This window comes from Notolabrus celidotus, chromosome 11 (assembly GCF_009762535.1).
Source record: "Notolabrus celidotus isolate fNotCel1 chromosome 11, fNotCel1.pri, whole genome shotgun sequence".
NCBI classification, from domain to species: Eukaryota; Metazoa; Chordata; class Actinopteri; order Labriformes; family Labridae; genus Notolabrus; species Notolabrus celidotus.
The window spans coordinates 34,377,203-34,402,367 of record NC_048282.1 but is presented as its reverse complement, the minus strand read 5'-3'; the positions used below and the strand labels follow the sequence as shown (position 1 = coordinate 34,402,367).

The 25,165-nt window shown below is 42.8% G+C and overlaps 1 protein-coding gene across 4 annotated transcripts in view; it reads right to left on the bottom strand.

The window, feature by feature from the left end:
* agap2 (ArfGAP with GTPase domain, ankyrin repeat and PH domain 2) overlaps positions 1-25,165 on the bottom strand; it is a 45,604-nt gene that overhangs the window by 19,297 nt on the left and 1,142 nt on the right. The window contains exons 1-3 of one of the 4 annotated variants that reach the window (XM_034695891.1): positions 24,064-24,219; positions 23,225-23,246; positions 1,314-1,372 (exon numbers count right to left, since the gene is read on the bottom strand). In XM_034695891.1, the coding sequence (XP_034551782.1) occupies positions 1,314-1,372; positions 23,225-23,246; positions 24,064-24,078 (96 nt within the window). In that variant the 5' untranslated portion in view covers positions 24,079-24,219. Of the gene's footprint in view, positions 1-1,313; positions 1,373-11,654; positions 12,807-16,437; positions 16,538-23,224; positions 23,247-24,063; positions 24,220-25,165 lie in introns of those variants that run through there. The other 3 variants (XM_034695890.1, XM_034695888.1, XM_034695889.1) reach the window with 3 other exon arrangements.

The following is a 25,165-nucleotide window of genomic DNA, read 5'->3' as shown; positions in this document are numbered from 1 at the left end:
GAAATAGCCTTAAACATGTAATGATTTATCTTACATGGATGCTTTGAACTAAAACAAACTGAAAACTAATTATAAACATCAAATAAATGTGGTGCGATATGGAAAACATTTTGCACTGAAAGTGAAGTTGAATTAATAAGTGTAAGTCATGAAATCAAAGTTTGTTAACGCCGGGCGTCGTTGGCTTAGCGGTCTAAGCGCGTTTCCTATGTGCAGAGGCTATAGTCCTCGTCGCAGCGGTCGCAGGTTTGACTTCCTGACCTCGACCATTTGCTGCATGTCTTCCCCCGCTCTCTACTCCCCACATTCAAAGCTTGATCCGTAAGGCAACTAGACTGGTAGAAATTTCTACCAGTCCAGTTGCCTTACAGATCTAAGCTTTGAATTACCATGACCTGGATGACTGAGAACCTTCACAGACATCCCCACATGTCCTGTCTCTCTCCAGCTGTCCTATCCAATAAAGGCAAAAATGCCCTAAAACATACTGTAGCTTACTTTTTTTTTAAGCTAATGGAGTGAAAATAAATACTTACTTTCCACCGCTGTGCAAAGTCTCAGTTTGAAGTGTAAATTCAGAGCGTCTAAAAATAATTTGACGAGGTAAACCAGTTTCACTCACAAATCATGCACCCCGTGTAAAGTCCTCTAAGCACGGTTTGCTTCTGACTCACTTCCTTTTTACTAATGTCATCCCCCTCTATCTGGCACCAGAGTCTCTCTCTATCAACTGTCCTGTCTCTAAAATAAAGGCACAAAAGTCCAAAAATGAATTAATCATTTGACCTTAATTCAAACAGCATTAATGCATTTTAAAGAAACCCTTAGATGAAATAAAAGAGCTGCTCTCAGTCTGAGTTTGCCTCCTTTACACTGTCTCTGCAATAAAATGACTGCTCTTTACACTATGTGTAAAAAGGGACGACTACTTTTACATCTATTTATTTTCCTTGCAGCTTATTTAACTAAAAACAGTGTGACCTATGCATTAAATACCCTTTGTAAATACATGTTTGGTGCATTTTTGCCTTTATTGGTTTGGAGAGCTGAAGAGAGACGGGGGATGTGGGGAGTAAGAAGTGGAGGAAGACTAAAGCCTCTGTGTGTGGGGTGCACACTTAAACCACCAGGCCAAAGCAGCACCTCCTTTAGACACCTCAATGTCATCCATTATGAATGTTATCCTGTTTCTTAATTCTGCCTTCATCATTTCTGCTTCAGCAAAAATAAACTCTTGAAATGTAATAAATCCTGTTTTGAGTTCAGGCATGTGCAGGGTGTTTCTGTGTGTGTGTGTTGCGTTCTGATCTCACCAGTCTGAGCTCTGGGATGGCTCTGCCCAGTGTCCACTCCTGGCTGTTGGCAATATTTACTGCAGGGAGACAGACAGAGACAAACAGTCAGCGAGGCAGAGACACAGAGAGAGAGATTCATCATTTTGATCATGTGCAGTAAAAAGGGCAGCCATCATAACGGCCTGTGGGAGAGCGATAAATCACACAGCTGCTGCGTGACTGCTCGCTGTACGCACACACGTATGGCCTCGCAGGTCAACTTAATGAATGTAACCTTTAAGGCACGGCAGGGGATCCTGAAAGGTACAGCCACACCACTCATTACCCACTTTACCTCCCTCGTGCTGTAAATGACGGGCAGCTGTGTTGGAGCCGTCGCCTGTACAGCTGAAGGTTCAGCTCAGCTGACAATCAAACATTCAGAAACTCCTCCGTGGATCTGAACTGAAACCAACCAATGCTGTTTCTGTAATCTGAGGATCTGAATGATTGATTCACCTTCAGGCTGTGAAATGTCAACACTTGGATATCACTGTTTGTTATAGATTTAATTCCTGCTGCAGTGAGTAGTAATATCTCATCTTGTGCATTTACATGCAACTCAGACCTGTTTGTTTATAATCAAATATTTAAGGTGTGCATCTGTCCTTTCAAAACAACCAGATCTGAATGTCATTACATGGACTCAGGGACAATTCATTCAAATATGGAGCAGCTGAGTGTCAGTACACTTGGTGCAGTGTGATCTGCTGCAGAATAACTGAGTATCAAGTAAAAGACAGTTTATCCTTTCAGAAGAACAGATCCTGGAGTTTATTTCTTGCATTTCAACAGACATACGTCCTTTGAGGCATGTGTACTTTCATTCTTACTAACACAGACTTCTGTATTTGCATCTTCTCAGTTACAATCAGAAACCAAGTGGGAACTGAGAAGCTTTGCACCACTAGAATCTGATGTTTCTTTATAGTTAGATTCAGGCAACCTGTCCCTCGTTTCAAAACTGATTTCATATTAATCCCAGGAAGTCTGCACAGCAATAAAATTCATTTAATGCTAATGCTTTGAGCTGGTTTGAAATGTGATTCCAGTCTAATTTAGATGCCTGTTTCTCCGTCCCTGATGCTCTGATGTGAGGTTCCTAGTCTCCTTTCCTCCCTTTCCTTCCTGTTTCCCTTTCCCTGTGTGTTTGTCTTGTTTGCCTGCTCACCTGGAGATGGCAACTCAACTCACCTTGCTGCAATCAAGTCTGCTCACCTGCTGCTAATCTACAATCAAGCCATCCACTCTGGCTGCAGTATTTAAGCTCAGCTCAGTCCTCCACTCATCACCAGATCGTCCGTTTACCAAGCGTGGTACTCAGCTCAGGCCCTCTTGAAATGTGTTTCTTTAAAATCCTTTTTGTCCCTTGAAACATACTAACATGCCTCTCCCTGTGTCCAGATCTCCAAACAACTTTCAAAGAATCAAACACCCAGCTCCAGAACCACAGCCAACCTGAACTCTACCTGCAAGTTATCTCATTAAAACCCTGTTTTCAAGACTTCATCCTTGCCTCCATTTCATGCCTGCACTGTGGGTCCTAACCTGGATTTGTTTCATCTGATTTCTGAAATCAGATTCAACAGTTTGTTTTTGTCACTTGCACCTCGACACACGATGACGACTTCAAATCCAGAGAGACAGAAACCCAGCAGAGCAGCTTCCTCTATCTCTGAGTTTTATTCGCTTGACTTGACACCATAATTATTCAGATTAAAGATCTCCTCTTTAATGCTTCTGTGCTGGAGAGTGGTGTCATCAGCACACATTGTTCCTGATGCTCTCAGCGTTTGCACATTAACTCTGGCAGGTTGTTGATGTCTGGAAACACAAGCCTGATCTAATGAACACTTCTCTTAAAGTTTTGAATTAAGAAACGACTCTGATGTTGTCCTGAGTCAGGTACAGTTTTGGTTTTGTAATGCAATCTAATTCAGTCTGATCATGCATACTGAAACCAGCAGTGTTGACATCACTGAGGGAAGATATTTGTCACAGCTCTGACAGATCTAGTTTCAGGTTCCCTTCGTCGTTATTCTATATCAGTTTTCTCAGACACAGAGAGAAGAAGCAAAGTTTCATATCACTCCTTGGTGCAGCTCAGCGAAATACAACTGCATGATGAGATGCAGCGGTCTGCTCAGTCATGGTTTATCTAATGAAAACCACAGAGTAACACTATATGACGTATTACTGCCTCCCTGGATACAATCATTAAAAAGACGACCAAAATACATCTAGACATTTAGACTAACATAAAGCATGATGGGAAATAAAGCAGGATGGGCTGATGCTGCAGTATGATTCATGATCCCACCACAGAGCCAGCAGCTATAGACCATTCTGTATTTTCACTGCAGCTGCTGCTTGTAACGTGGGAAACTGAATTATTGTTATCATGTCTTGACGCTGTGTTCCAGGTCTTTAGTCGTATAACCTTGATAATCTGGTCCTTTCACAGCTCCCAGATTGACAAGCCGCTGCAAAGATGATAGATAGTGAAAAGCAGGAGAGAGCTCGGGTCATGATTCAAGTTAAAGACACATCTGACAGATTCTTAGCTGACATTAGAAAACAGATAACATTATTTATGAACTGTTTATAGATCGTTTCATTTTGTTTTCATCATAGACTGTATAATAAATGGACGTAGTCTCCGTGACGTCACCCTTCTGTTTCTGAAGCTCTGTTTTGAAGCCAATCATCAGCGGGTTCCATATTGGAAATGCTGAACACAACCTAACCTCTGTCGAGCGAGTGTGAGGTAAAGAGGCGGGCCTTTAGCCTTTTCACTAACAGCTATAGGGTGCACACCTGTCAATGAAGTCAGTCATGCCCTTATTTGGGCAAAACTCTGAAGTTAAATACCTTCGAAAAATACTGAATTATAAAAAAATTCACCCTGTACAGTGTGTGCTGAGAGAGAAATGAGCTATTCAGACCTAAACTGTTTTTGAACCAGGCTTTTAACATGTTTATTTCTGCTGTAAAGATCATCTTCTTTGAATGGGTGTGTATGTGGTTTCCTGTGTTTCTGCAGCCAGCCTCTAGTGGACGCTAGAGGAACTGCAGTTTTAGCACTTTCACATGGGCTTCATACTAAGATCGGAGGTTGCCGCTTGGTTTTTATTGACTAATGGTTGATTTTGATCTTGTTCTTATTGATTGCTCATTAGTTGTTTTTATTAAGGGTGACCTTTTTAGTCCTGAGCACTTTGTCACATTGTTTGTCGTGTCTTGTCCACAGACTGTGTAAATAATGGACGTAGTATCCGTGACGTCGGCCTTCTGTTTCTGAGCGCTGTTTTGAACGCATTCATCGGAGGGAGCCATATAGGAAATGCTGAACTCAACCAGGCAGAGTGTGACGTGAAGAGGTGGGATTTGAGCCTCCTTGCCAACAGCTATGTGTTCCAGCCTGTCAATCAAGTCAGTCATGTCCTTATTTGGGCAAAAACTCTTAATCTTAATATCTTCTGAACCGTCACGTTACAAAAAAAATCACCCTCTGTACAGTGTGTGCCGATAGAGAAATTAGCTACGTAGACCAAAGCCATTTTTGAACCAGGCTGTAAACATGTTTATTTCTGCTGTAAAGATCGTCTTTTTTGAATGGGTGTGTATGTGGTTTCCTGTGTTTCTGCAGCCAGCCTCTAGTGGATGCTTGATGAACTGCAGTTTATAACACTTCCGCATGGGCTTCATATTTTGAGACCGGAGGTTGCTGCTTGATAGAAACCTGAAACTAACTTGACTCGATCATCAGGGGCAACTGAATTAAAGGAAGTACACCAGAGGGGAGGAAAGAGTTTTACAGCCACATCCGACTGATTTGCCTCTGTACGGGCCGCGAGAATTGAAGCCAATGCACACTTCTGCATGGGCTTCCCATTTTGAGACCGGAGGTTGCCGCTTGCTCTTGTCCTGTGCTGTTTGTTGGTTGTTGTACGGTTTTAAATTAAGTAACCTTGAACCTTGAATATTCAGCCACTTCCTTAAAAATTCACAGATGTGATGGACAAAGAAATGTCTGCAGAGGCAAAATGATGATTGTATGGATGATTACTTTGGAATTAGTAATGTTTATGCTGGGGTGTATTTTTACATGAGGTAGCCAACAATGCTATGTTTGAGTGCTGTTCCTCATGTCTGCTTAAACATGAAAGCTACATGTGATGACTTTCTGTAACTTCTAATTGGAGGATGGGGTTCAGTTTGAAGATCAGTTCACAGAGAAAACTATCACTGATGACATTTTTAAAAAAGATTAAGTAATTAAAACAGAAGTGAAGTGATGAATCTATTTTTGCCACTAAGGCTCGTCGTGTCTCGTTGAACATGCTGCTAATGATCTGTACAAACACCTTGTTTTGATTGAACATTCCAAAGTCACAGATATTCACTTCACTGTGATATAAAATTTTTTTAAAAATCACATTTCAGAGTCTGGATTCAGAGAAACTCTGAGACAATGAATTGATTATCACCGCGTTAGATTCTCTGCCAGCTGACTAACAAACTAATCCTTCAGCCCTGATACCAAACGAGAGCGGTTTAGATGTGCTGGCTGCAAAATGTTGTTGTCCAATGTGCTGAACAAACCACATGAACATCCACATGGACACACACACACACGCGCACGCACACACACACGCGCACAGACAGCAGACAGTACAGTAATCTAAAGGAGTCGGGTTGCACACAGCTGTGCCAAGGTCGCTACAGGGCAGAGGAGGTTGCATGCCCTCAATGTGAAGTGATGCTCGCACCCAGACACCCAGCTGCAGCTTCAGACGAGAATAGATGGAGAGACTGGGCCTGAGGGGGAAACTCACAGAGGCACAGAGGCACAAACAGTTGCCAGTTTATTAGTTACGCTGAGCTCAAACTACAGTACAACATCGCAATAATCCTGCCATAAATAAAACAGCCAGTGAGGTTATTTTGTGGTTTAGAGTTGATTCAACTTTAAGGACATTTTGGAGGCTGAGGTTTGTAGTGAAGAGCTTCCTTGTGAATCACAGAAGGCCACACTGAGTTCTAAATGTTGTGACAGAAACTGAAAATATTAAACCTTCATAAACTTCAGGGTTTATTCTGGGATGATTGCGTTAGACGGCGTTAGCCAGCTTGGCGCAATTAAGAAACTTCCACTTGATTACACCGTACAGTAAAGATAGATGATGTGCGTCCATCTCCTTCCACTGTAAAAAATTTAATTGCAAAATACAGCCAACACAGGCGCTGACATTTTGTGCTGGGGATGATTTTTTTTTTACATATATATTTAAGATCCTGCACCTTCCTGCCAACCAAAAAAAACTTTAGACCGACCAATAAGACCCCAAAGATCCCTCAGGTTAGGACGGATTCCTGTGTCAGTTTAACGCAGACACTCAGTTATCGAAGGTTTTGTGACTCTAGTGTCAGCTGTCAATCAATACGTCACACCCCTTCTTCTTAGCTTCAAACAACTACTGAAACACTTGGACATAAATCAGACTGATACGAGCTAACTATGACAACAGAAACCATGTCTGAGAGGAACTCATGTAACATGTATTTTGATTTTAAAGTTTGATGCATGTCCCATCTGTTCTTATGGAGGAGGCAGGCTTTATGACACAATTCAGCAGCCAGTTGGTAAGAGGACCTGCAAAAGTTTTGGTTTCTCTTTTGAGGAGCTTTCATGTCAGTCATCTATTTCTGAGGACCGTACATGGAAAGAAAAGCGTAAAGTCATGCTAGCAGCTGTTGAATACAACTACTACTATCTGTCTCACCACTATCAGCTCTCTCTCTCTCTCTCTCTCTCTCTCTCTCTCTTTCTCTCTCTTTCTCTCTCTCTCTCTCTCTCTCTCTCTCTCTCCTCTCTCTCTCTCTCTCTCTCTCTCTCTCTCTCTCTCTCTCTCTCTCTCTCTCTCTCTCCATCTCCCTCTATCCCTCTCTCCAACACGGTCTCAGCAGATGTGTGTCTAACATGAGTCTGGTCCTACTGGAGGTTTCTGCCTGTTAAAGGAAGTTTGTCCTTGCCACTGTAACTTGCTAAATGCTGCAAAGTGCTCTGCTCATGGTGGATTAAGATGAGATCAGACTGAGTCCTGTCTGTAAGATAGGACTGGATCTGATCCTGTCTTGATGTTGGGTCTTTGTTAATAATAGAACATAGAGTACGGTCTAGACCTGGTCTGTTTGGAAAGAGTCTGAAGATAGCGTTTGTTGTGATTTGGTGCTATATAAATAAAGATTGATTGATTGAGTCTGCAAACAAACTCAAGAATCCGTTTTCCTGTGGACTTTGACGTTTCATCAGTTTTGGTTGGTGAAAGAGTTGGGATGTTCCCCGCTGAGCAAACTCTGGCTCCGAATGACGACACTAGCACAAGACCTCAGTACTGGGTTCATCACTTTAGAATGATATGAGGAGGTGTAGTTGTGTGGTCCATCTTTATATACAGCCAATGATCCCAGCTGAAAGATTCATCATCCGGGGAGCCCAGAATTTCTCTGTAAAATCTTACGCCAACCCATTAAGGCATCACAGGCGTATTTTTTGTAGATGAGTAGAGATTAAGAAGAGCTGATAGGTCTGGAGGAAAAAGGTCAGTGGACCACTAAAGTCAGCACTCGTGCTCCTCTGGGTATCATCTGAGTCAGAGAGAGGATAAAAATATGAGAGAAATATGAAGAAATCTAAGGAGCTGAAAAGAGGGAGGGTGAGGGGGATGATTTGATGTAGGGCCCACTATCAAACGAATCAGGTCTGAAGGTGGTCGATGATTAAACTGTGGCCTGGCTCTGAATCTGAGGAGCGTCCACTAGAACCTCACAGACGCTCAGGACGGGCTTCAGATGAGGAAAAAAGGGAGCATGAGGAGCTGCTGCACTCAAAGAAAGCAACATGGGTGTCTGTTTTATTAACATGTAGCTTCTATTATATTAATTCATGTTTAGTGGTTAAACATTTTTAAATCATGCAGTTTTAACACGACATGCAAAATTAAGACTACAAGATTGCTTTATGTCAACACAACCTAATGGGTTTAGGTAGTGGCCTAGCGGTCTAAGTGCCCCACGTATTGAGCATAGACTGTATAAATAATGGACATAGTATCCGTGACGTCTCCCATCTGTTTCTGAAGAGCTGTTTTGAGGCCAATCATTGGCGGGAGCCATATTGCTGCTGTTGAGCGATTGTGACGTAAAGAGGCGGAGTTTGAGCCTCCTAGCCAACAGCTACAGTGTTCCCGCCTGTCAATCAAGTCAGCTGTGCCTCTCATTGGAAGACTTGTAATCTCAATATCTTCAAAAGTGCTGAGTTAGAAAAAAATTCACCCCAGTACAGTGTGTGCCGATAGAGAAATGAGCTATCCAGACTACTCTTGTTTTTTGAACCAGGCTGTAAACATGTTTATTTCTGCTGTAAAGAGAGGCTTTTTTGAACTGGTGTGTATGTGGTTTCCGGTACTTCCGGAGCCAGCCTCAAGTGGATCCTCAATGAACTGCAATTTCTAAGCACTTCCGCATTGGACTCATATTTTTAGACTGGAGGTTGCCGCTTGGTATCGAGGCTATAGTCAACAGAAGTCGCCAGTTCGACTCTCGGACGGTCGACCATTTGCTGCATGTTCCCACGTTTCCTGTCTCTCCTCAGCTGTCCTGTCAATAAAGGCCAAAAAGCCCCAAAATATAACTTAAAAAAATAAGCTATCCATAATCAAATTATAAAAGTTATTGTGACCCAAGACAATGAAGTCAGATCCTACCTCAGTAAATATGTTGAAACAACCTTTACAGATTAAGTTGGACCTAAAAATTGCAAATAAGTAACGTCAATACTTTATGTTCACTCAACATATTTACAATTAGTTGGTTCAACTAAATCCTGTCTCCCTAAATGAAAGCATCTTTCCATGACTATCTTACGTTCACCCAACAAATTATTTATCTGAGTGTGTGGACGACTCCCCGGGAAAAAGGGCAACTCCTACCACACAAACAGAGAAACACACACACACACACCCACACACACGCGAGCTGACACTGTGTCTATCTTTGTCTGTTTCTGACTCAAAGCTCTCTTTATGGCCGGCTGCTGTTGCCAGAAGTGATCAGACAAGTGTGATCCTTCTGCTGCTTCGACACACAGATTTCCACAGAAAGCCAATTATCCACACTCTGTGCTCCAAACCGACCATGTGTGATCCACTGAACCCCCCTCCTCCACGTACGTATATGGCCTGTAGCTCTCATCCTATAAAGACACGATTTCCCAACTTAATTCTGTTTTTTTGTCAGAACCCTCTCTCAGCCTGTGTCAACGCCCGGTCACACACACCCACATAAACCCACCAAATACACACTAACACACACACACACCACGTCTCCCCATCATCCTCCTCCACCCCCTCAGTTTCATCAGCCTCTGTAGCAGCAGCAGCAGAAGCAGCAGTCCTGCCGGTTGCCATGGCAACACTTCCTCCTGCCCTGAGTATGTGTATGTTTGCGTGCATATGTGTGTGTGTGTCTATGTGTGTGTGTGTGTGCATGTGTGTAGTTGGCAAGGCTAGTCTCACTATACTTGAGTGAATCCACAGTGTGCATGTGTAACAGTGTGAATACACAATGAGTGAATGAATGTTAAACACACACACACACACACACACACACACACACGCCCGCTCGCTCACTCACTCCCACAGGCTGACACTCGCTCTTTCTTTGAGCAAACATGTTTGTCTGAAAGAGTCGCTCTGTTGTGCGCTGCAGCCGTCGACACACAGCCAGGAGGGGAAAAATTTGCAGCTCACAACCAACCGGGGATGTTAATTCTTAAAAAGCGGCGTGAACGCTTTGACGTGAATTTAAATTCAACGCCCGACAGAGAGAGGAACAAAAGTGAGCAGAAATATAAGAAACAGTGTCGGTGGGTGGACTATCAAAGACAGGATTAGAAATGTTCCTCCCTTTCTAACGTGGGTGACAAATATCGCCTCCTGTCGTTCCCTCTTCCGGCTCCACTCAACGAGAGCCAAGGCGAGAAACCAACGGGAGCAGTGCAACCCAACAGTGATCACACCAACAGCTCCTCTCCCCTTTGACTTCATTATGAGATTTAAACCCATGCTGGGAACGTTGCTTAAGTGTGTGTATGTGTGGGGATGTGTGTGTGAGTGTGTGTGAGAGAGAGAGTGGAGAGATTACCCCTCCAGCGGTGTGAAATCTCCCCTCGCTCTGAGGGGAATTAGATTAAGACCGTCCAAGATGCTTCTATTGTCAGTTCTCACATCAAAGAGCTTCATCTGTCATAAATTTGTAGTCGCACATGGCTTCAGGAAATGTCTCATGACAGCATTATGGGCTGTAAATGTGTTCTGTGTGGGGTTCTCTGAAAAGATCAACCCCACCCAACCCCACCCTGACTCATTTGCAATGGATGCCTGCACAGATGAAGAGGCTGATGTGTTGGCAGGAGCTGAAGACAGGAGCTGTTATCATGCATGTAGTTTACCCTGAAGAGCTGACAGTGATGCTGAACGAGACGTTTGAATGCCGTTTGTTTCTCTTTCTGGAATTGATTTCGATTTTGCTGAATTGCGAATTCTGACGCAGATTCCTCAGATTACAGAGCACTTTGGTTTAGTTTGTGGTTTGAGAGGAAGCAGCAGCTGAGGAAGAATAAATGAAGCAATAAATGAACCTAGGAGAACAAAAACGTCCCGCAGAGAGAAGATATTAACACATATTACCGCTTGTTACAAGTATTGGAGAGACATAAAGCTGCTTCTTTTAATACTTTTTCCAGGTTTTGAATATGAGGTTTATGTGTTTTAGAGAAAAGGACACCTTGGCGATTAAATAAATCAACCAGGAGTCATGAACATAAAAGAAATCCTCACCTAAAAACCAGCAGAGCGCCTACACACGAACAATAGCAGCAGCCAGACTTGCAGCCTCTTGGACCTGCTGGATCCGCCTATGCATTGTTATAACACTGATTTATAGGTACACCTAAAGTTAGATTCTTGGCGCACACTCGTTGTTGTTGTTTGCTCTCATCATCGCTATATAAAAACAAAATACGATTCTCTTTTCCGCCTTACAACAGTCGTAACCAGTGACAGACAAATACCTCCAAGGTGGAAACAAGTGGGAAGAAGGAATGATCTCATGTGGAAGCAGATCTTATTCTGGGCTCAAAATGTGTGTCATCGTTGCATGGACCTGGGTACTCCTGATACCTGATCCCACATGCATCCAGCATCAGAGACATTTCAATCAGAACAACTCTCGATGTGTGTGCATTTGTTCTCCTACCTTCCTCCTCGCTGGAGTCTCTCTGTATGTAGACAGGGGGCGCTGTGGAGGATGACCCTGCTGCCCCCGAACTGCTCTTTGTGAAAATACCACTGATGAACTTTAGCATCTTTCTATCTTTAGCCGAGCCTCTTTGGCCCTGTTGGGCCTGCTGAGCCTCCCGGGCCAGCCCCAGGTCTTCAGAGAGGCTGTTCAAGTCGCTGTTGTCCAGTGTGCGGCTTTTACCTTTGCGGCCTGGTTTGCCGACTTGAGTCACGGGCGCAGGTAAGGAAGCCGACCCGGACTTTAGTCTCTCTTTCCTGGGCATGTCTCTCATCACAGCGGCCATCTCAAGAGGGATTCCAGATGGAGCTTCATCCCGCATGTCCCTCCATCCATCGGGCCTGCTCGCCTCAGCCCAGGAGGCCCTACAGGGGCCCGGTGAGCGGGTCTGCATGCGACAGTCCTTGCGGTCCAGGCTCTGTGCCGAGGTCGGGCTGCGCTCTCTACCATCTCTGGATTCTCGCCCTCGGGTGGCGACGTTGCTGTGAGACTTCAGAAGACTCACAGGCCGCTGCCCGACCGGGCGTATGGGGAGGCTGGTCCTGGTCGGGGTCCGGCTGGGCTCCACCACCTCTGATGGAGGTGTTCTGGTCAGCGAGGGTGACCTGCATTGCTGCGCCTCTGGGGTGGTAAGCGTTGTCTCAACTCGTGTGAAGTCGATCTCCACAGACTTGGTCACCCTCTCAGGTAAAGGTATGGAGAGGCTGCCTGTTGGCTTCTCACTCCCTTTACCCGGGACATCGACCGCAGAGGGCACTTTATCCTTCATCGGGCTGAGAGGCTTCCTCTCTTCATCTTTGACTTCCTCAATCAACTTCCTGTCTTTCCCAACAGCAGCACCCTCAGCCTTTTGCGGTTGTCCTAGAACAACCCCGGCTCCGTTCTCAGCCTGAGCAGGAGCGTAACCTCCTGCCTCCGCTCTCGCCGCGGCCTCCTCTCTTCCTGCCCTTTCTCCTTGCCCGGCCTCCACCTCCTTCCCCTGGGTGCTGCTCTTGGCCTCCCCTCCATTCTCCTCCACAGCCTCTACCTTGACCAGGGTGAGGGAGATGAGGTAGGTGGTGCGTTGCTGCAGGGCGCCGCCTCCGCTCATGTGGACAGGCTTCAGTAGACACACAGTGGATGAATGAAACCAGACAGAGCAACATGAAGCACTGACAGTTTGCCAGCGCGGGGGGATGTGAAAGAATCTGACGGCACGACTGCGACCAAAAACTTACATGGAGGGAGATTAAGTTTCTCCTTGGAAGATTCAACAGCAGAGCGGCTGCTGGTTACATCCATCCCCCAAATCCCCACTTCTTTGTTTTCAATTTTCAATTTCAGTCACGGATTTCTTCTCTGACTGAAATTTTCATTTGTCTCGGATACAGAAAAGAAATCTCTTCCTGACAACCTTCAACATTCAGTCAGTGCAGTCCAATCAGCTCTTTTGTTCTTAGAGAACACCCAATTAAAACGTAGCCACCACTGAGGCAAATAAATCTTCATTATGGATGCTTCATTCCTGATGCTAATTATTTACTTGACCTTATTCTGTATGTGCAGCACCCCCCTCTCATATGATGCCCAGTCCATCCTCTTCAGCAAAGCCTTGATTGAATTCAGAATAATAACAGCCCCGCATCATACGTCATCCAGAAATATGATCAACAGCGGCTGAGAAGGTGAAGTCTTTAAAAATTCATCAGTGTCAACCTAAAGCAGCATGGCCCAGCACACCCCAGAGCTGTATGAGGTCCAGTCCAGATCCTGAGCTCTCATTGCAAATCCACACATGTGTGTTGACAGCAGCATCCATTCAGAGAGAGCAGCGCGGAGACGCACAGGAAGGACATTGATGAGTGCTGAAGGGGATCAGGGACAGGAGAAGCCGACAGAAGCCTGTGCTGATACGTGGAGATGCATGACCGAGTCAGGGCGCGTCCGGCCATCACGCCCCTCTCGCTGTCTCCCGGGCTGCAGCCTGTGTCCTCTGAGTGCATCAGGCGTTAGGCATGACAACACACGGAGGAGGCGCTGAGGCGAGGAGTCACCGCTCCAACAGCTCCACCGACTGCCTCTGAAACCTACCTCCGATACAGACACCGTCGCACAGGTTCAGCGAGTCCAAAGCACATCACACACTCATGCACACTCTCACACTCATGCATGCACACAACCTCACACATGCACAGCTCTTCTTCTTCTCTCTCACTCTGCGTTTCTCTCTCCTGCTCCCACAAACACACTGATCTGGATCTCTAGTGTCCCCTCCCTCTACATGCCCCTCCTCGTTCCAATAAGCAATCCATACAATGCAGAAGGAAGGATCCTGCTTCTCGTCTTTCCCTCCTTTATTTGCTCTCTCTCCCTCCCTCTCTCTCTCCCTCTCTCTGTATCTGTGTTTCTGCTTCTGCTCCTCTCAGACTGTGCAGGGTCCCAGCTTTATTGCTCATCCCTCCCATCCCCTCCCCTCCATCTTCCTCCCTGTGTGCCGGAGAGGAGGGGGGGAGGCAGCGGGTAACGGCTGGTGGTAAAACAGCAGTGCACACACGAGCTGGACCTGCTAAATGAGGGGAGACCGCAGGAGGAAAGATCAGCAGCAGCAGGGAGAGGGAAGAAGAAGAAGGGAGCGACAAATTGGCAGGAATGACAAACTGAGAAAGGGAGAAATATAGGGATGCATGTTTGAGGAAGGAAAAGAGACACTCGGGTGGGGTGTGTGTTCCCTGTTTCATTAATACAGCTGCCAGAATAGTTTCCTCCACATCATCCATCTGTCTCCAGCTGTCGATCTGTGCACAAATGTGTGTGTTTCTGTGTGTGTGTGTGGAGGAATATGTGTGGCTCTGTGTGGCTCCTCCTCGGTAGGAGGCTTGGCTTGTTTGTTGCTAAGGTGTTACAATCTTCCTGGCTCTGGTGGCACAATCATCTCCTCCCTGTCCTTCCTCCTCCTCCTCCTCCTCCTCCTCCTCCTCCTCCTCCTCCTGCTTCGGTACATTCTGCATCACAATCACTGCCAGGATCTCCGTACCAAAATGCTGTTCCTCTGTGTGAGTGCTTCTTTGTGTAAATGTGTGTTTGAGTGTCTTGTACATGTGAGTGAAAGAGGTTTCCTGTGAGTGTATTGATCTGTAGTCTATTGCCTACTACGGCATGTGTTCATTAGCAGAAGTGGGTGAGCTCGGTGCTCACAGCATGAAGCAAGCATCAGCATGAGAGGATGAGAGCATATTGGACATCAATAGTTGGACCGCAGAATGCAAAAGAATGAACCACAGATGCTGTCATTTCTGTGTGAAGACAACAAACCATTCACATCATACAGAGATGATCACACATGATGCATGTGACAAAATGTTAAGACAAAGCGTTGTCTGTGATTTAAAAACAATTTTCTCCAGGACTTAATCTGATATCAAAAATCCTCGTCATTAAGTGACTAATCGATCAATTACAGTAAACAACACAGAGGATATTTTTAGTAACTTCTTTGGACGGCAGGAAACTTTAGATTGGTCGTTAAAGGCTGAGTGGTCACCAGCAGAGAGAAGAAGAGGAGAGACAACAAGAGAGCAAGGGAGGTTAAAGCGACGTCGATCAAATTGAAGAAAACAGACACAAAGAAGCCTCAAATGGGCGCAAGGTTTGGTCTGGCAGAGTTACAGGACTGGTTAACCCAGGACTTCCACCATATCCCTGTACGGCCCGTCTCCGATCCGCTGCGGTCCAGCTCCGCGCTTCGAGCAGGACCGCCGGACAGCTGGAGTCATGTGACCACGGTTTTCCCGTGGTAATCACTGAATCAAGGATTCTCCTCCTCCTCTCCTCATCCATGTTGTCTTTCTGGTCCTCTGAAAACCTCTGACCTGTTGACTCCAGGCCTGGCTCCGCTCATCATGACTTTGGTTTGTTGTTGTAGTTAAGTGAAATACGATCTGGTGATAACACAGAGTGTTTTATTCTGAAAATTAACCGGATGTTTTCATTTTGTTTTGGTGAAACCTGACTTCCTGTCCCGCTCCATCTGCTCTGTTGAGATTGATGCATCGTGCTCCGGCATCCGGCAAGAATAGAAGTCTTGTGTATCTGATCCGGAGGGCTCTGACCTGCTGGATCAGAGACGGAGCCGGAACGCAACGGAGCGGATCCAGTGGAAGTTAACACATTGACGAGAATAGAAACCTATCAGATCTGGTGCTGGGACGGATCGGATCTGGGGGAATTTGGCCGGAACAGAAAAGTTACTGGGAGGAGGAGCTGCTGTTATTTTATACATCTATTAAGAATAACAACAGAAAGTTTGACATTAATTCAGCCTGTGAGTAGGCAGATAAGAACACTATTGTAATGATAGCGCTACCAACCCCTGAATATGAGGGACCATTTTTTCAGCTGTATAAATAAATAATTTAAAATCAATAAAATCTACTCAAACCACGGACATAGTAGTAGAACTGTACTTCTTCATGTACTGTACTTCATTGTACTTATTTATTCTATTTCAATAAATACACTATTGTTTTTATCATTATTACTATTTATTTATTTATTTATTCATTTATTTATTTTTTGATTTGAGAATCCACCTGTGTGTGGATGCCAGTTGTGTTTAGTTCTTTATGTCCTTTCTAGATGTACCTGAGATTGTGTGTGTGTGTGTGTGTGTGTGTGTGTGTGTGTGTGTGTGTGTGTGTGTGTGTGTGTGTTCTGTATTCCATTTATGTACATTGATGCAATAAAATCATCTTTGGATCAATACTTAGCGTCAGCTTGTTAGTTATAGTGAGCAGGTGATCATCCCGTTTGGGGTCTCGGGGGGGGCTGGAGCGTATCCCAGCTGTCATTAGGCGAGAGGCGGGATAAACCCTGGACAGGTGGCCAGTCCATCACAGGCCTAACATGTAGAGACAGACAACCATTCACACATTAGCTCACACCTACGGGCCATTTAGAGCCACCGATCCACCTGACGAGGATGTTTTTGGACTGTGGGAAGAAGCTGGAAAGAACCAAGGCAACAACCAAGGGGACGATATTTAAATATTGCCATAGTGCCTGGCAGGAGATTGGAACATGAAACCTTCTTACTGTGAGGCAACAGCACAGATGAAATGCATGCTGAATAGAAATCCTGACAAGTCCAACAAGGTGAGACAAGACCCCTCCTTTTTTTACGGCAAGGTCTTGTCTCACCTTGTTAGGATTATATTTTGCATAATCACCCGCTCAATATCTTTCACATGTTTCCAGGACAAAACCAGATACATTTACAGGAAGAAAAAAAGTTTTGAGAATTAAATGTGCATCAAAGAAGCCTCAAAATGATCTTACATGGAAACCACAAACGATTAAGAGAAAGAGTCCTTTATGAGAGGAGCTGATGGAGATATTGAGACTTTTAAACGTAAACTAAAAACGTATTTATTCAGTCTGGCTTTTATGTAGGGTTTAACAATTTTATTACCTACCTTTTAATATAATATTGATTTAAATGTTGCTTTATTATTTTAGTAATTTTTACTGTTATCTTATTCTATTTTTATGTATTTATTCATTCATTTATTTAATTTTATTTATCTACTCAGTTTTATTGATACTTTTCAGCCTTAGTTTTATTTTTCAACTCTTATCCTTACCTTTTAAATCTATTTATTTTAACTATTTTTATTTCTTAATTTTGATGCTTTAACTTATTTTAATTACACATTTTATTTTGGTGTGCATTGGTCTCTATTTTATTTTATTTTTATGTTGTTCTTATTTTTAATTTGTATTTTTATTAGTTTTATTATTATCATTATTATTATCTTCCACTAAAATGTCTTAGCATTGTTTCATTTCTGCTTCTTTCTTGTTTTCAATCGCTGTAAAGCACTTTGGGTTGCATTTTATTTGTATGAAAGGTGCTATATAAATAAAGCTTGATTGATTGATTTATCTCCGTCCATGCTGTACCTTTTACCAGGAAGTCTTTGACCTAAAATGACTTGAAATGTGTCACAATTTTCCGGACTCATCTTGATGTAAGACCGAGTGATGTCTAGTTTAGTCTGACCAACATGTTATGGAGGATAAAAGCCGAACAGACGTCAGTGTAGGGATAAAGCAGAACAGCTTTTTTTAGATTAAGGAAGCAGGAAGTGTAAAATACTCTCCTTTCTATTCTGGTTTGTATGACATCAAAACAGTTGCAGAGCAGTTTCGTCCGCTGGATAATCTTCAACAAACAGAAAGGACCGGACAGTCGAACAAAAGAGGAACTGCAAATATACCGTGTGGAACCAAAAACAAACACTGCAGCAAACATGATTACGCATCCATCTCTTGAATTATTACCTGGTGTGTAATTTCACGTTTATTACTCTCTGATTAAAAAAACAACGCCTTGACGGGAAAGCAGAGGATGCATTTCCCCACAGTGCGCCACTCTCAGCCTCCCACCATCATCTCATAACACACGGTCTGACTGTCCACCTGCTCAGCCCGCTCTCCCCCCTCCCCTCCCCTCCACAGTCAGTGAGAGGGCAATAAACTACTCTCTCTGAATACAAAAGACCTCCGACAGCCGCCTTTGGCTCAAGGGGAAGAAAACGACACGACCTGAAAGGGACACCATGGAAGAAGACTCATGAATAAAAAAACGACAAGATGAGCCGCTTTATAGGAACCCAAACACACTTTAAGGGGAGGCAACATGTGTAAAGATCCATATTTAACAAGTGTGGGGACTTTACATGCCTGTGTGTGAGAGCTAAGTGCACCTCTGCTTGCTTCAGGGCTGAACACAAGCAGTATCCTGAGTCGCCACTACCTTGCAGATGTCTCCCTACACCTGCCCTGTATGATGTGACCTCTGCAGTGCTCACATTCACAGTCCGATCCACGACTGACCCAAGATCTACCAGGGACAGATGGACTTCTGACGTTAGTCCACTCAACTCTCAACTAATTCTTATTTATATATCACCTTTCATACATTCAAGCATGCAGCGCAAAGGGCTTCACAAAAGGACAGAGAGACAGAAAACAACAGCAACAGATAAAATGATACAAGGCTGAAACAAGTTAGAGGACAGGGATATGAAATACTTGAAAATAAAATAAAATACTTATAAACAGAATTAGATCAATTAAAATAAAATTAATATCAATTAAATACAATTAGAGAAGTACCTGACAAATAAAATCAAATAAATACATTTTTAAAAATCAATCAATTGGGGAGTTGGTGGTCTAGTGGTCTAAGCGCCCCACATACAGAGGTTATAGTCCTCTTCACAGAGGTCGCCAGTTCGACTCCCGGCCGCGACCATGCCCTGCATGTCCTCAGACTACCTACCTTATAACAGAAGAAGAAGAAGAAGAAGAAGAAGAAGAAGAAGAAGAAGAAGAAGAAGAAGAAGAAGAAGAAGAAGAAGAAGAAGAAGAAGAAGAAGAAGAAGAAGAAGAAGAAGAAGAAGAATTAATTAATGAATTAATTAAAATCAGATAAGTACCAGAAAAATAAAAATAAGATTTAAAAAAATAGAATAAGATAGAATAAAATAAAATAAATAAAAATGATACTACAACAATGGTCATAATTGTAATAATGCAGTCCAGGGCTAAAAGGAAATGACTCCAAGTTAAAAGGAGGAAGTGCTGTTATTTTATGTGTCTGTTTAGAATGACTGTAAAGGAAATTACTCCAAGTTAAAAGCCAGATTAAAAAGGTAAGTCTTAAGTTTAAAACACCCAGAGAGCTCGCCGTTTTAATGTCCAGAGGCAGAGAGTTCCACAGTTCAGGGGCATATAAACAGAAAGCTCTCTCTCTTTGTGAGGGACACATGAGGGACATTTAAAAGGGAAGCATTCGAGGACCTCAGTGATCACGGTGGAACATAAAATGACAGGAGATCAGTGATGTATGGTGGAGCTTTAAAAACAAATAAAAGACCCAAGCTTCAGTAATGATTGTGGACACTAAGGGTTGCTTAATCATTAGTATCACCGCACGGTGTTTTTTGGCGTCATGGTGAGATGGTCCCTCTCCATCTAAGTGTCTTAGGTCTCTCTCTCCTTCTCTTTCCCTGTCCCTTTGTATATCTTTGTGTAATCTTTCTTTTACTTTCTTTTATTTATTTTTTTGGTCCACCTAGGTGTGCACGCCCTCTTCTACAGAACATGATATTAGCTGTCAATAAAAGATAGGCCAGAGTTCTAAGAGGGATGGTGATGGTCGCATGCACACAGTCACAAGCACAGAAGAAAAATGTTGTCTTTCTTTTCTTTTGCTGCAAGAATAAATTGCATTAATATTTGACAGTTTGTGACAAACATGACACAAACCAGAAATATGTATGCAGACAAGAGGGAGAAAGGAAGAAAAGAAAAAAACAAATAAAAGAACTTTAAAATCCAAAAGGAACAGGTAACCAGTGCAGAGCTTTAAACAGCGGGGTTATGTGATCTGTTTTCTTTTTCCTTGTTTAAACTCTGGCAGCAGCACCGAGTCCAGTGAGTGTCAGTTTGACGGCTGATGAAGACCAAAACGTGAGAAAGACATTGTTGCATGCACAGAAAACAGGAAACAGAAACAACATTTTAAAATGTAAATTTAAAAAGTATATATCAGTAATTTGAGTAGTAACAGCCATCAGGAGCAAGTCATCCTCAATAATCAGTACTGGCTCAAGAAGACATCTGTATTGTGCATCCTTCATTTTAAGCCACACAGCTCGTAATGTGATGCTACCACCTGTACCTCCATCAGCAGAGACTCAGGTGAGCTAACGGCCAGTTGTGGCTCTCTAAGCTCTCACATTCTGATAAACAATCCCCCCCCTCCTAGTCCGTGTCCACTACAAACAGATCCACTTCTGTTCAAACACAATGGTTGACTGGTTCATTTGATGGCTTATGAATTACACAGACTGTGTAACTACGATAACTCTAAAACCTGCCAACCCCTCACTCCTCCACAGAACTGCCCCTCCATCCACATATCATCACTTCTGGTTTTAAAAAAATGACATTACGAGGCTTGAGGCTTAAAAAGGCGTCAGACAAACCGATGATTGATGTCAGCCTGGCTGTGTCTGTAAGATTATGTCTGCACGCTGAATCTAATTATTTAAAATAGACGCCCACATAAAACAACAGATATACAGGCAGACACTTTGTCCCCATGCAGAGAGACTCACATGCATGCATGCAGACAAAGCTCTCCCCACACACTACTGACACCCATAGGCAGCCGCTGTCAGATGGACAGCGGCCAAGGGCAGTGGTCATGCTGGGTGATTTTTCATTTCTCCTTCACTGTGAGCTGTCCTCTTCCCCGCCATGCAGCAGCGAGCAGCAGTCAAGATTCATATTTAAATGTCTTCATTTAGCTCCCACCTCACTCCCTTTCCTCCATGTCTTTCTTTCTTTCTGTTTTTCTCTCTCTCTCTCTCTGTCGCTGCCTTTCTTTGGCACACAGCACCAACCGACCACATCCCACTCGCTTATGAAGTCCACAGGAGAGGTGGCTCTCTTTTTAGCACCAGTGAACTCTACTCTCACAGATCCAGGCCTCCACTGAGGATACTCTGACTTTGATCCTCACTGCAGCACAGACACTCCAGCAGCCTAATTATATATAAAAAAGAAAATTAACTGAATGTTTTTACACGCAGGGGGTGTCCCTTAAGAGTGTTTTAAAATCTGCCAGCTCCTAAAAAGACCTCAAAGCTCACCAGAAACCACCTGGGAGCTGACTGACATTCAGCTCACAGACAAACGGACGAATGAGAGTAATGAAGTAATGTGACTCAAATTAAACCTGAAGATAATCCATTAATTTTATGAGATTTTCCAACACATTTGGCCTCAAAAGACATTACACATGCTCTTTTAAATAGTCTCAAATTACTTCAAGGGTATATTTTTCTTGATAAGTCTCAATTCACATCTTATTTCTACATATAACGGTTATTGTTTTGTACAATGAGTGTAAATGCATCTATAAATATAGTTTCACTCTTATCCTGTTGCGTCTTCATGACCTATGACATTAGCCTATTAGAGACAATGTTCTCATAGGCTTCTGTCCAAACCAAAACTAAGGACATGTGCAGATCAAACAGAATTTCATCCCCAAATTATACATAACATCTTGTTTATCTAGAAGCCAAAGATCTTTGGTTGCTCAGTTAATATCTGGTGTTCTTCCTCTGGCTGTCGAGGTCGGTCGATTCAAAAATATCCCAGAAGAAAACAGACTCTGTGAGTTGTGTGATTTGAATGAAGTGGAAACAGAGTCCCATTTGTTTTGCACTGTACAAACTATGATGACCTCAGAGAGAAATAGTTTCATGATTGCCTGTAAAAAGCCTGAAATGTTGTGGTGGATGGATTTGCAAAAACTAGAAGGGATTTGAACTTCTTAGAATTTGAAATAGCTAGTTTTTTCCCAGCGCTGTTGCCTCACAACTAGAAGGTTCCTGGTTCGAATCCCCTGCCGGGCGAGTGCCTTTCTGTGTGGAGTTTGCATGTTCTCCCCGTGCATGCGTGGGTTCTCTCCGGGTTCTCCGGCTTCCTCCCACAATCCAAAAACATGCTCAGGTTGATTGATCACTCTAAATTGCCCGTAGGTGTGAGTGTGTGCATGAATGGTTGTCTGTCTCTCTGTGTTAGCCCTGTGATAGGTTGGCGACCTGTCCAGGGTGTACCCTGCCTTCCGCCCGAAGCCAGCTGTGATAGGCTCCAGCCCCCCGTGACCCCTAACGGGATAAGCGGTCGAGATAATGGATGGATGGATAGTTTTTTCCCAAAAGCTTGGAAAAGAAGATATGATAGTCTTTGAAGTAGTGTGCATTCTTATTTTTATTTTATTCTGTCCAAATGTTTTTCCTCAATTTCTTTACAAGGACTGATCGTGCTGTGCCCTCTGACCCTGGACTGTGTGAATTCATGGTGTCCTGTAAGCGCATGCAAACTGGACATATGATTATATGCATGACACTATAATAAAATAAAAACTTCAAACTTCAAACTGGTTATTTCTTTAAGCTGAATGTTAGTACCCCTCTCTGGGGTGGCTACATAATGTGCCTGCTCTTCTGCCTCGCGGCCTCATTGGGATTCTTTGTGCCAGAAAATGAGAACTATAGATGTGGATGCAGGGATGCTGCTGGTACCTGGATCTTGCACAGAGTGTTCGCAATGCTTAACAGAACTCTGTTTCACTCTCATTCTTATTTTTTTACTGTACGGTACATGCATGCATCTGTGGCTATGCCTATGTGTAGGTGGGGCTATATTTATATATGTATGCAAGCTGAATGGTGGGTGTAGGTAAGTGTTATAGTCCATGAACTTATGTACAAATATACCTTTTCTTTTCAACATTAGGTACACTGTTGTGTTTTTATTTCATATGAATACTCATGTGAAGGGGTCTATGTATATTTATGTAAGTATACAGATCTCTTAATGTCTACATTATGAAAGAAGAGGACTGAGTTGGGTTTGGGAAGGGGGGAGGGAGGGAGAGGAGAAAATGTTATATTTTTTGACTGTACCTTTGTAATGTACCTCTTTTTTCTGAAAATAAAAAAAATGAAACTAATGTTAGTGCCTGTGTTCAGGTCGGATATTCTTTAAAAAAAGCAGAGTTTAATTCATCTCTCACCCTGAAGTGTCTCTGTTTGGACCTCAGCTGGTAAAGTGTGTCAATAAGAAGTGAGTTATCAAGCAGGAGGAGTTTTTATTTTCTTTAGATAATTTTCTTTTGACTTAATGTTTTGTCCTCATGAGTGATACTGAAGCAGGATCAGCAAAAATATGTACTTTTAATGTTGAAGTATTGTTATAGACTGAGAAACTTTCTAAATGCTTTGCTAGCTAAAAGAGCTAAATGACGTCGAATGGAACATATTGTACGTGTCAGTGTAATGATTTAAAAAGTGACCCTGTTAACTGGCGACTTTCAGCCGTTTGTCGAAGTTACAACAATTATCTTCAAAATTATCTCGAAACTACCTTTAGTTTTTTAATAAAGACATATTTGTGTAGCATATTTTGACATGAGTATGAAAAAAATGCATAGTGATTCATTCGCAAGTTCTCAACAGCCGTTGGAGCTTCAACCCCTGTCACATTCGGCTGAGAGTCGCCAGTTAACAGGGTCACCTCTTAAACCAAAACACCTGCTCGGAATGTTTCACTGCTCTTTGAGGGATAAAGAGTTAAACTGTGTTCATATTTACGTTATTCAGATTATTCTAGGACACCTGAGGTCACATCATGACACCTGGGCTGTGTTTAACTCACTTTGTTGAGCTAACTCTTGATTATAACTCAAAGTTTAGCCGTTATGTTACAGTTGATAACTTGACGCAGATACAAATCAACACTTTACCTCATCACTCTGCATCCTGATGAATGTTGTCTTCAATAAAGGAAAGTAGAGTTAAAACGATCTGTAGTCCATTCATTAGCTTTAACAACAAATACACGTGATGACGTGATGACAAGAGCCACTTGTACCCATGCGTTTACCTCAGCAGGTGAGAGTGCTCATGGGAAATGAAGTCTTCATTGTGAAAAATACAACCGATTCACAGGGGTCACCAGAATTAACACAACATGATAAATCCTCAAAGTTTCATTAACCCTGTTGTTATGTTGCAGGTCAAATGTACCAATTTAAAGTTATTGTGTTAATTCATCAACATTACTTCCAAAAAAAAAAAAAAAAGTAAAATAAAATAAACAAAAATGTGTGTCATGTAAAACTATTGTATTTATATTTAGGGCTTTTCAATGTACATTAAAAAAAGTTTTATTATGAAGTGTCATGAAAAAAGAGTGAGTTATCCTCTTTGAACCATGATCTGTGAGAATTAAAGAACACCATTGCACTAAATATTGATTGAAATGGTTAGTAATGGAGTTAATAATGAGATTAAAGAATGTTTATTAGGATTTTTTGGGTTCTGACATTTTTGGGTAACTAATTATGAACATTATTGCTGTCACTAAGAAACAAACACAACAGGAGGGTTAAGCTGTCATATTACAATCATATTATTTTAGCCTGTACATATTAGCAATGCCTACTTGTTGTTCTTTTGTGTTTATAGTTGATATTATTTTTATTTTTTATTGTTGTTATTATATATATATATATTTCTAATTTCTTGTACAAAGAGAGCACAGCTTACCAAGTCAAATTCCTTGAGTGTTCAAGCATACCTGGCCAATAAAGCTGACTCTGATTCTGAAGCTGTCAGTCACTGAAGTGTAGGAAAAATGTAGTCCCTGATATTAGCTGATATTCAGATGTTTTAGTGAGTCAAATAAAGCAGAATAGGTAAAGTCTGGACATAGAACGTGTAATGAAGGAGGCCTACAATGTGCACTCCTCATTATTATTCTCTGTGTACGAGACTGAAACTATATGTACAGTGGGACGTTGAATACAAGACTGTCAGATACCACAGAGGTTTTTCTTTAAAGCA